The following is a 12269-nucleotide window of genomic DNA, read 5'->3' as shown; positions in this document are numbered from 1 at the left end:
CCCGAGAGTCTCTCTAGTGCAGTGCCTTAGCTTGCCATTGCCAGTGGAGCAGGGCTGGTCGATGAGACCATCTGCAAGACTCATCTACCACTTCTGCTTCAGAGTTTGGTACACTACTAAATACTACATTGCCACCAACCTCTACCTCCTGGCCCCCCTCCTCCCATGTTCTTTTAAAAATTTTTTTTTTTTTAATTTTTTTTTTTTTCCAACATTTATTTATTTTTGGGACAGAGAGAGACAGAGCATGAACGGGGGAGGGGCAGAGAGAGAGGGAGACACAGAATCGGAAACAGGCTCCAGGCTCTGAGCCATCAGCCCAGAGCCTGACGTGGGGCTCGAACTCACGGACTGCGAGATCGTGACCTGGCTGAAGTCGGACGCCCAACCGACTGCGCCACCCAGGCGCCCCCTCCCATGTTCTTTTAATGATTCTTTTAAAAACACCATTTACCAGCTTTCCCTCCAAACTTAGACCAATTTGTATTTCTAGCATTATCTATGTTGTAATTCCATTAATTTAATTTAATTCACCTAATTTGCAAGGGGTGCCTTTTGAATTTTCTGACTATACCAGTTTGTGGGAATGAAATGAAGCCTGTATGTATGGCTGGATTCTTTGACATTCTTTTGACTCAAAAGGTAATCTCTTCCCAACTTTCCTAACCACCTACCCTTCTTCACAGGGGACATGTGAATGTGTGAATTTGTGACTCATGTGATTGGTGTCTGGTTTACTTTATTACATAAACCAGTCATCTTTTCCTTTTAAAAATCTTAAGTTATTTTCTCTCAGAACTCCTACATTTCAGAGGCTATTTTTCCCCCTTCAGGGGTTTATTTTGATTAAGAGCTTGTTTTCTTTTTCAATTTTTGCACTGGCGTGAAATTGTAGTCCAAATTCAGAAACTATAAGATGGCCTATTATTAAAACCTAATAAAATTATATACTTTGTAAATTAGAGACTACAATAATGTAGAATTACTGAAGGTAGCCATTTATAAGTCTAGTGTTAGAAATGAAAGTACTAAAGAGGTAGATTAGCTTTTTTAAAAAAAATACTTTTTGAGTAACTTGCTCTTTTGTATAAAACCATGGTCCATTGATTAAAATTGGATTGTAATATTAAGAGAGAAGAAAAGTGTTAAAAATCTTTTTTTTTTTTTTTTTTTAAGACCTAATATAATAACCTCTGTATAAGCTCTGTAGTTGCTTCCCAGTAGCTTTGACTTTCTTGGTTAAGCCTAGGATTCTGAAGTAATCTAAATTTCCATGGGGTGCCTGGGTGGCATTGGTTAAGTGTCTGACTTCGGCTCAGGTCATGATCTCACAGTTGTGAGTTTGAGCTCTGTGACAGGATCTGTGCTGACAACTTAGAGCCTGGAGCCTGCTTCAGATTCTGTGTCTCCCTCTCTGCCCCTTCCCTGCTCGTGCTCTGTCTCTTTCTGTCTCTCTCTCTCTCAAAAAATAAATAAACATTAATTTTTTTTTTTAATTTCCAGATGCTTCACCACTTGACTGGTGTTCCTATTTTTTGTTTTGTTTTTTTTTTTTCACACGTTAGATCAGATTTCTCTAGGCCAGTGACTCTATACATTGTTTTTTAAATAGGCTGGGCTGTAACAAAGTAGGATTACATCATGGAATCCTTTAAAACAAATACAGTTTCTTGACTGTGTAATTGATATTTTTCTTTTTACCTGTTAAAAATAATTTAGAAAATACACTCCAGCTCTTAGTAATGGACTTGCAGTGCCCTGTGTACTCTGTTCACCGATGCTTCCCAGGATTTCTATTTTGTATGGAATGCTTTCCCACCATTTGCTTAGATAACTTATACTCTGAAGCCTCCCCCAATTTCATAAAATCTTGCCTACCTGCTTCCCTGTCCTTCTAGTTCTGGTTTAGATGCCTTTCTTAGAGGGAACTTCTATCATCACATGTGGCTATTTATTGTAACATAATTGGATATTTATCCTTTCTCTCCTAGAAAAAACTTCTTGAAAATAAGAACTGTGTTTCCTCTCTAACCTCAGTACCTAGTCCAGTGTCTGACATGTTAGTAGTAGATGCTTAATAGTTTTGTGGTATACAGTGCAAGGCTGAACAAAAATTGAAATGTACTTAATTAAAACTCAATTTTACTTTTTATTAATATCTAGAGTGTCTTAAAGGCACAGCTTCTTAGTGGAACAAAGAGAACAATTATCTTTTGAGATAGGAGTTTAAGTAAAATCAGTGATTTTTGCTAAGTAATTTTTCTTGTTTGACCATCTTACAACTGAAATTAGCAAAGCTGTTGCTCTTCATGTTTACTTTTATTTGTCTTAATACTCTTGTTCTCATTTTAATTTGTTCTTAACAAGTCTATAGGAAGCTTTTATATTCTTTTGTTTTTCCTTGAGTTAAATCTCACACTTATTATATTTAGACTTCCCTAATTAAAAAAAAAAAGTTGTATTTTGAAAGTCTCATTTATAGAAAAGTTGCAAGAATAGTAGATTGAACACCAGTAGATTCCTCACTTATATTCACCAAATACAAGCATTTATATATGAACATTTTAATATATGTTTTTATTTTTTGTGTGTATTTAATTGCTGTTATTATTGTTACTATTTGCTAATTGTTAGTAAGTTGAAGACATTCTGATTCTTCAAATAGTTCAACATGTATATATGAACAAGGACTTACAAAAATTACCAAAGTACTTACCAAATTCAGGAGATTTAACATTGATTGATACCATGCTATTATTTAATATGTTGTACCTAGTCAAATTTTTTAAGTTTTCTCATTGTTCTCTGTAGTAATTTCTCATGTAAGCCAGGATCTAGTCAAGAAACACACTTGGCATTTAGATGTTATGCTTATTTGGTATTCTTTATTCTGAAACCATTCCTTAGCTTTTCTTGGTCTTTCATGACATAGATATATTTTTTAAGAGTGCAAGCCAGTATATTTGTTGAATATTCTCAACATAAGTCTCTGTTTCTTCACAATTAAATTCAACTTACTACATTTTTTGGCAGGAATACTGTATATATGTGATGTATATATATCCTTCAACCTTGTTTTTTAAGGACATCACTCTATCCATATAGAAAGATTCCCCCTTAAGTAGGGAAAGATCCCATAAAGGCTTTATATGAAAGGCCCACAGCTAATATCATCCTCATTAGGGAAAAACTGAGAGGCTTTCCCCTATGGCCAGGAATAAGATAAGAATGTCTGCTCTCACCATTACTACTTAACATAGTACTGGAAATCTTAGCATCAGCAATCAGACATCAGAGAGAAACAAAAGGCATCTAAATAGGAAAGGGAGAAGTCAGACTTCTATCTGCAGACAACATGAGACTCTATGTAGAAAACCTGAAAGGCTCCACCAAAAATTTCTAGGACTAATACATGAATTGAGCAAAGTTGCAGGATATAAAATCTATGTACAGAAATCTGTTGCATTTCTGTACACCAATAATGAAGTAGGAGAAAAAGAAATCAAGGAGTCAATCCCATTTGTAATTGCACCAAAAACAATAAGATATCTAGGAATAAATCTAACCAAACATGTAAAACTCTGAAAACTATAGAACACTTATGAAATAAATTAAAGAGGACACAAAGAAATGGAAGAGCACTCTATGCTCTGGGATAGGAAGAACAAACATTGTTAAAATGTCTATACTACCCAAAGCAATCTACACATTTAATGCAGTCCCTATCAAAATACCACTAGAATTTTTCACAGAGGACTTTCACAAAAGTCCCCTAATGGCCAAAGCAGTCCTGAAAAAGGAAAACAAAACTGGAGGTGGCGCAATTCTAGATTTCAAGCTATATTACAGAGCTCTGGTCATTAAGACAGCATGGTACTGGCACAAAAACACACATGGATCAGTGGAACAGAATAGAGAACCTAGAAATGGACCCACAACTATATGATCAACTAATCTTCAACAAAGCAGGAAAAAATACCTGGTGGAAAAAAGACTGTCTATTCAACAAATGGTGTTGGGAAAACTAGACAGCAACATGCAGAAGAATGAAACTGGATCAATTTCTTATACATACTCCAAAATAAATTCACAATGGATGAAAGACCTAATTGTGAGACAGGAAACCATCAAAATCCTTGAGGAGAACACAGGCAGCAACCTCTTTGGCCATAGCAACTTCTTACTAGACATGTCTCCGGAGGCAAGGGAAATGAAAGCAAAAATGAACTATTGGGACCTCATAAAGATAAGCTTCTGCACAGCAAGGAAGTAATCAACAAAACTAAAATGCAGCCTACAGAATGGGAAGTGATATTTGCAAATGGCATATGTGATAAAGGGTTAGTATCCAAAATCTATAAAGAACTAATAAAACTCAACACCCAAAAAACAAATAATCCAGTGAGGAAATGGGCAGAAGACATGAATAGACACTTTTCCAAAGAAGACATCCAGATGGCCAACAGACATATGAAAAGATGGTCAACATCAGTCATCATCAGCAAAATACAAATCAAAACCACAATGAGATACCACTTCACACCAGTCAGAATGGCTAACACTAACACAAGAAACAACAGGTGTTGGCAAGGATGTGGAGCAAGGGGAACCTTTTTGTTGGTAGAAATGCAGCCACTCTGGAAAACAGTATGGAGTTTCCTCAAAAAGTTAAAAATAGAACTACTCTATGATCCAGCAATTGTACTACTAGGTATCTATCCAGAGGATACAAAAATACATATTTGAAGGGGTACATGCATCTTGATGTTTATAGCAATACTATCAACAATAGTCAAACTATGAAGAGAGCCCAAATGTCCATTGACTGATGAATGGATAAAGATGTGATGCATATTATATATATACATATATATACACATATATATGCACACATACAGTGTAATGTTACTCAGCCATCAAAAAGAATGAAATCTTGCCATTTGCAGTGACGTGGATGGAGCTAGAATGTATTATACTAGGCAAAATAAGGCAGGGAAAGACAAATACCATATGATTTCACTCATGTGTGATTTAAGAAACAAAACGGATGTATGGAAAGGGGTAAAAAAAAAAACGAGAAAAAAAAATGACGGAAACAAACCATAAAAGACTCTTCTTTTTTTTTAATTTTTTTTTTAATTTTATTTTTTAATATATGAAATTTACTGTCAAATTGGTTTCCAAAAGACTCTTAATGATAGAGAACAAACAGGCTTGTTGGAGGGAAGTGGGTAGAGGGTTGGCTAAATGGGTGATGGGTATTAAGGAGGGCACTTATTATGTATGATTAAGCACTGGGTATTGTGTGTAAGTGATGAATCACGGAATTCAGTTCCTGAATCAATATTGCACTGTATGTTAAACTAATTAGAATTTAAGTAAAAATTTTTAAACATTAAAAAATAAAAATACATTTCTCAAAAAATTCCCCCTTTAAAAGTCACCCCCCACACCTTATACAGAGAGAAGTATTGTTTTGAACAGGCTGTACATTCATTCTTATAGTACAAAAATCAAGAAGTACATAAGTATAATACAGTGAAGGAAGGATCTTCTTTCCATGAGGAAGCCACTGATGTTTCTTTTGTTACAATGTATATTCTTGTAGAGATACTTTACATATATGTATGTTCTTTATACTGGCCCTCTATAAAAGTAGTTGCTATACATACTATACTGAGCCTTGAGTTTTTCACTTAATATCTCATAGAGATTATTGTGAACTTCTTTATTCATTTTTAATGGCTGAATAAGTATTTTGTTGTAAAGATATACCATAATTTATTTAACAGATCCTCTATTTACATTGTTCTAATATTGTAAAAACAGTGCTACAGGGAATAATATGCTGTATCATTTTGTGCATAAACATTTTGTACATCTGCATGATAAATAACCAAAAGAAGGGTGAGATAAAGGGTATGTGCATTTGTAACTTTGACAGCAATTGCTGAGTCTCCTTCCATAAAGGCTGTACTAATTTACACTTCTACCAGCAGTGTAGGAGAGTATGAAATAAAATCACCCAGTTTGTGGTTTTAATTTGCTTTTCTCTTATTATGGGTGAGACTGAGCATATTTTTTTAAATTTTTTAATTTATTTTTTTAATTTACATCCAAGTTAGTTAGCATATAGTGCAACAGTGATTTCAGGAGTAGATTCCTTAATGCCCCTTACCCATTTAGCCCATTCCCCCTCCCAAAACCCCTCCGGTATCTCTCTTTGTTCTCCATATTTAAGAGTCTCTTATGTTATTGTCCCCCTCCCTGTTTTTATATTATTTTTGCTTCCCTTCCCTTATGTTCATCTGTTTTGTCTCTTAAGTCCTCATATGAGTGAAGTCATACGATATTTGTCTTTCTCTGACTAATTTTGCTTAGCATAATACCCTCTAGTTCCATCCACGTAGTTGCAATAGCAAGATTTCATTCTTTTTGATTGCCGAGTAATACCCCATTGTATGTATGTATGTGTGTATATATATGTACATATATGTATACATATATACACACACACACGTGTGTGTGTGTGTATGTATGTATATATATATATATATATATATATATATATATATCTCACATCTTCTTTATCCGTTCATCTACTGATGGATTTTTGGGTTCTTTCCATACTTTGGCTATTGTTGATAGTGCTGCTATAAACATGGGGGTGCGTGTGTCCCTTCGAAACAGCATACCTGTATCCCTTGGATAAATGCCTAGTAGTGCAGTTGCTGGGTCGTAGGGTAGTTCTATTTTTAATTTTTTAAGGAACCTCCATACTGTTTTCCAGAGTGGCTGCACCATTTGCATTGCCACCAGCAGTGCAAAAGAGATCCTCTTTCTCCGCATCCTCACCAACATCTGTTGTTGCCTGAGTTGTTAATGTTAGCCATTCTGACAGGTGTAAGGTGGTATCTCATTGTGGTTTTGATTTGTATTTCCCTGATGAGGAGTGATGTTGAGCATGTTTTCCTGTGTCAATTGGCCATCTAGATATCTTCTTTAGAGAGTGTCTATTCATGTCTTTTGCCTATTTCTTCTGTGGATTATTTAGTTTTTAGGTGTTGAATTTGATAAGTTCTTTATAGATTTTGGATACTCACCCTTTATCTGATATGTTGTTTGCAAATATCTTCTCCCATTCTGTCCATTGCCTTTTAGTTTTGCTGATTGTTTCCTTTGCTGTGTAGAAGCTTTTTATTTTGATGAGGTCCCAATAGTTCATTTTTGCTTTGGTTTCCCTTGCCTCTGGAGATGTGTTGATTAAGAAGTTGCTGTGGCCAAGATGAAAGAGGTTTTTGCCTGCTTTCTCCTCGAGGATTTTGATGGCTTCCTGTCTTACATTTAGGTCTTTCATCCATTTTGAGTTTATTTTTGTGCATGGTGTAGGAAAGTGGTCCAGGTTCATTTTTCTGCATGTCGCTGTCCAGTTTTCCCAGCACCACTTGCTGAATAGACTGTCTTTATTCCATCGGATATTCTTTCCTGCTTTGTCAGAGATTGGTTGCCCATATGTTTGTGGGTCTGTTTCTGGGTTCTCTATTCTGTTCCAGTGATCTGAGTGTTCGTGTGCCAGTACCATACTGTCTTGATGATTACAGCTTTGTAGTATAGCTTGAAGTCTGGGACTGTGATGCCTCCTGCTTTGGTTTTCTTTTTCAAGATTGCTTTGGCTATTCAGGGTCTTTTCTGGTTCCATACAAATTTTAGGATTATTTCTTCTAGCTCTGTGAAGAATGCTGGTGTTACTTTGATAGGGATTGCATTGAATATGTAGATTGCTTTGGGTAGTATCGACATTTTTACAATATTTGTTCTTCCTATCCAGGAGCATGGAATCTTTTTCCATTTTTTTGTGCCTTCTTCAATTTCTTTCATAAGCTTTCTATACTTTTCAGTGTATAGAGTTTTCACCTCTTTGGTTAGATTTATTCCTAGGTATTTTATGGCTTTTGGTGCAATTGTAAATGGGATCGATTCCTTGATTTCTCTTTCTGTTGCTTCATTGTTGGTGTATAGGAATGCAACCGATTTCTGTGCATTGAGTTTATATCCTGCCACTTTGCTGAATTCATGGATCAGTTCTAGCAGTTTTTTGGTGGAATATTTTGGGTTTTCCATATAGAGTGTCATGTCATCTGTGAAGAGTGAAAGTTTGAACCTCCTCCTGGCCAGTGTGGATGCCTTTTATTTCTTTGTGTTGTCTGATTGCAGAGGCTAAGACTTCCAATACTATGTTCAATAACAGTGGTGAGAGTGGCCATCCCTGTCTTGTTCCTGACCTTAGGGGGAAAGCTCTCAGTTTTTCCTCACTGAGGATGATATTAGCATTGGGTCGTTCATACATGGCTTTTATGATCTCGAGGTATGCTCCTTCTATCCCTCCTTTCTTGAGGGTTTTTATCAAGAAAGGATGCTGTATTTTGTCAAATGCTTTCTCTGCATCTATTGGGAGGATCATATGGTTCTTGTCCTTTCTTTTATTGATGTGATGAATCACATTGATTGTTTGGCAGATATTGAAGCAGCCCTGCATCCCAGGTATAAAATCCCACTTGGTCGTGGTGAATAATTTTTTTTAATATATTGTTGGATCCGGTTGGGTAATATGTTGTTGAGGATTTTTGCATCCATGTTCATCAGGGAAATTGGTCTGTAGTTCTCCTTTTTAGTGGGGTCTCTGCTTTTGGAATCAAGGTAATGCTGGCTTCATAGAAAGAGTTTGGAAGTTTTCCTTCCATTTCTGTTTTTGGAACACCTTCAAGAGAGTAGGTGTTAACTCTTCCTTAAATGGTTGGTAGAATTCCCCTGGAAAGCCATCTGGCTCTGGATTCTTGGTTTTTGGGAGATTTTGATTACTAATTCAATTTTTTTTTTTTTTTTTTTTTTTTTTTTTTACTGGTTATGGGTCTGTTCAAATTTCCTATTTCTTTCTGTTTCAGTTTGGTAGGAATGTTTCTGGAACTTGTCTATTTCTTCCAGATTGCCCATTTTATTGGCATATAATTGCTCATAGTATTCTCTTATTATTGTTTTTATTTCTGCTGTGTTGGTTGTGATCTCTCCTCTTTCATTCTTGATTTTATTTATTTGGGTCCTTTCCTTTTTATTTTTGATCAAACTGGCTAATGTTTATCAATTTGGTTGATTCTTTCAAAGAACCAGCTTCTGGTTTCATTGATCTGTTTTTTTGGTTTCAATAGCATTAATTTCTGCTCTAATCCTTATTATCCTGTCTTCTGCTGGTTTTGTGTTTTATTTGCTGTTTTTTTTCCAGCTCTTTAAGGTGTAAGGTTAGGTTGTGTATCTGAGACCTTTCTTCCTTCTTTAGGAAGGCCTGGATTGCTATATACTTCCCTCTTATGACTGCCTTTCCTGTGTCTCAGATGTTTTTGGTTGTGGTATTACCGTTTTGTCTGGCTTCCATGACCTTTTTATTTCCTCTTTAGCTTCTTGGTTAGCCCATTCATTCTTTAGTAGGATGTTCTTCAGTCTCCAAGTATTTGTTATCTTTTCAAATTTTTTCTTGTGGTTGATTTCAGTTTTACAGTATTGTGGTCTGAAAATATGCACGGTATGATCTTGATCTTTTTGTACTTGTTGAGAGCTAATTTGTGTCCCAGTATGTGATCTATTCTGGAGAACATTCCATGTACACTGGAGAAGAATTTATATTCTGCTGCTTTAGGACGAAATGTTCCAAATATATCTGTTGAGTCCACTTGGTCCAGTGTGTCATTCAAAGTCATTCCTTGTTGTTCTGTTTAGATGAAGAGATTGTGCATATTTTTATGTACTGAGAACTCATTTGTATTTTTTTTTCTGATTTTTAAATTCTGGATTTTGTATAACCACTAAGGATTTAACATTTTTGAGGCTACACTTTGCAGATTTTTAAATGTTTTTAAGTTTATTTATTTATTTATTTTGAAAGAGAGTGAGCAGGGGAGGGACAGAGAGGCAGGGGTGGAGAGCCCAATGTGGTACTAAATCATGACCTGAGTTGAAACCAAGAGTCTTTGCTTAACCAACTGAGCTACCCAGGTGCCCCTGTTTGCAGGTATTTATTTTTATTTTAAAGGTTTTAAAAAAAATTTTTAAAGTTTATTGAGAGATAGAGCATGAGTGGGGCAGGAGCAGAACAGAGAGAGAGAGACTCAGAATCCGAAGCAGGCTCCAGACTCTGAGCTGTCAGCACAGAGCCTGACATGTGCCTTGAAATCACAAACCGCGAGATCATGACCTGAGCGGATGTTGGATGCTTAACCAGCTGAGCCAGCCAGGCACCCCAATTTTGCAGATATTTAAAGCAAGACTAGACATAGAACAGAGGTTAAGATTATGAACTCCAGAGTCTTAGGTTATATCTTAGCTTTGCCACTTCTTAGCTGTGAGACATTAGGCTATTTACCAAGCTTCCTTGTCTGCAGAACTTGTAGAACTTTTGTATGTATTAAATCAGATGATACTATGAAGACCTTTCACTATGCTTTCATAAAGCAAAGTGCCTAGCATATAATAAGATCACAGGAATGTTAGCTATTATTAGTATGCATTTGTTCAATAAATGCTATATTTACCATTATGTAAAAATAATTAAGTTTTTGTTAATAATAGAAATGAAGGAAATAAACTAAAATATGATAATTAAAGCAACTGGTGCTAGAGGAATTTTGGGTCATTGTGTTATTTTAAATATTTCTAGTACTTAATTTTTCTATAATGGGAATGCATTGTATAGAAAAATATATACTTTTTTAAGAAATGAAATTATTTTTCAGGTTTATTGAGATATAATTGACATACACAATACTGTATAAGTTTTTGTACAGTATAATGACTTGAAATTCTTATATTATGAAATGATTACCAAGTAAGTTTAGTTAATATCCATTACCTCATATAATTCAAATTTTTTTTCCTTGCGCTGAGAACTTTTAAAAGGATCTACTCTTTTAGCAATTTTCAAATATACCACACAGCAGTATTAACTATAGCCATCATGTTATATATTACCTCCACAGTACTTAATCTTATAGCTGGAAGTTTGTACCTTTATACCACCTTCATCCAATTCCCCTTCAGGTGCCTCCCCCAACTCCTACTGTCTCTGATAACCGTAAATCTCATCTCTTTTTCTCTGAGTGTGTGGTTTAGATTTCACATGTGAGGTCATTCAGTATTTGTCTTTCTTCACCTGACTTAATTGATTGTGCATAATGTCCTGAAGATCCATCCATTTTGTTGCAGATGTGGTGTACATTATCGTTAAATGGTTAATATACCCCTTCCTTCTTTTTCCCATTATAGACAGAGAGTGCATGGGCCGAAGAATATGCTGAAAAGAAGAAAGGGTCTCACAAGCGTTCAGCATCATGGGGCAGTACAGATCAACTTAAAGAGGTCAGGAAAATGGTCCCAAGGAAGTGGGTGTGGAAGTTTGATTTCTTCCCTGGGTAGTTCCTTGAAGTTGTGGGCAACAAGGATTTGTCTGTTTGCATTGTTTTGTTTTGTGTGGGTGTTTGTTTGTTTGTTTTTGGTTTTGTTTACTTGAGAAATAACGAAACAGTTCTTACATTGATTGGATAGAGATTTGAATGGGGGAAATATACACATTACTTACAGATTATCTGTTTTTCTTTGTCTTTTTTCTTATTAAATGAGAGTCCATACCTGTTAATCTAAGTGTCAGATTTATAAAATTATAGTGATACAACAAATTCACATTTATTATTTCTGTATTTAATGGTAGTGTTTCTGAAATTGATTAATCCAGTAAACCAAATTGGTTATGGTCCTATGCTGATTACCATTTTCTGTGCCTACACTTACGACATTTGCACTTTACATACAACAGAAAGATTCAGTCAGGGAATAATATGGGATATTGATTGAAATTATGTTTGTTATTTAAAGATTGTATCTGTGAATACATTTCATGGCTTGAATTGATTTTTAAATACTGTTTGATTTTTGGAGCTGTTGAAGGTTAGGCGTTTAAAGAAATCTAAATCTAAATAAAATATGGCTCATTGTTAGGACAATGAGAATAATTTTCATTAAAATTCTTTGTGAAAGCTATAATGTAATTCATTTATTCTAAGTGCTGAAAGCTTCATTGGTTTAGTATTTGGGAAGCTTGAAGGCTCCGAACAGTGTTGGAATGTAATTTTGTTTCTCTCTAAAAGAGAGATACACATAAGTGCACACTTGTGTATGTGGATGTGTGTATATATATAAATTTTGTGTAGTCAGATTTTGTGATAGGG

At 35.2% G+C, this 12269-nt stretch overlaps 1 protein-coding gene across 1 annotated transcript in view; it reads left to right on the top strand.

Moving 5' to 3' along the window:
• The window catches only part of FAM117B (family with sequence similarity 117 member B), a 101874-nt gene that overhangs the window by 63953 nt on the left and 25652 nt on the right, over positions 1–12269 (top strand). The window contains exon 3 of the mRNA XM_058708852.1: positions 11311–11403. Coding sequence (XP_058564835.1) covers positions 11311–11403 — 93 coding nt within the window. The remainder of the gene's footprint in view (positions 1–11310; positions 11404–12269) is intronic.

The sequence above is a fragment of the Neofelis nebulosa genome, chromosome 2 (genome assembly GCF_028018385.1).
Source record: "Neofelis nebulosa isolate mNeoNeb1 chromosome 2, mNeoNeb1.pri, whole genome shotgun sequence".
Lineage (NCBI taxonomy): Eukaryota > Metazoa > Chordata > Mammalia > Carnivora > Felidae > Neofelis > Neofelis nebulosa.
This window is presented reverse-complemented; position numbering and strand designations above follow the sequence as displayed.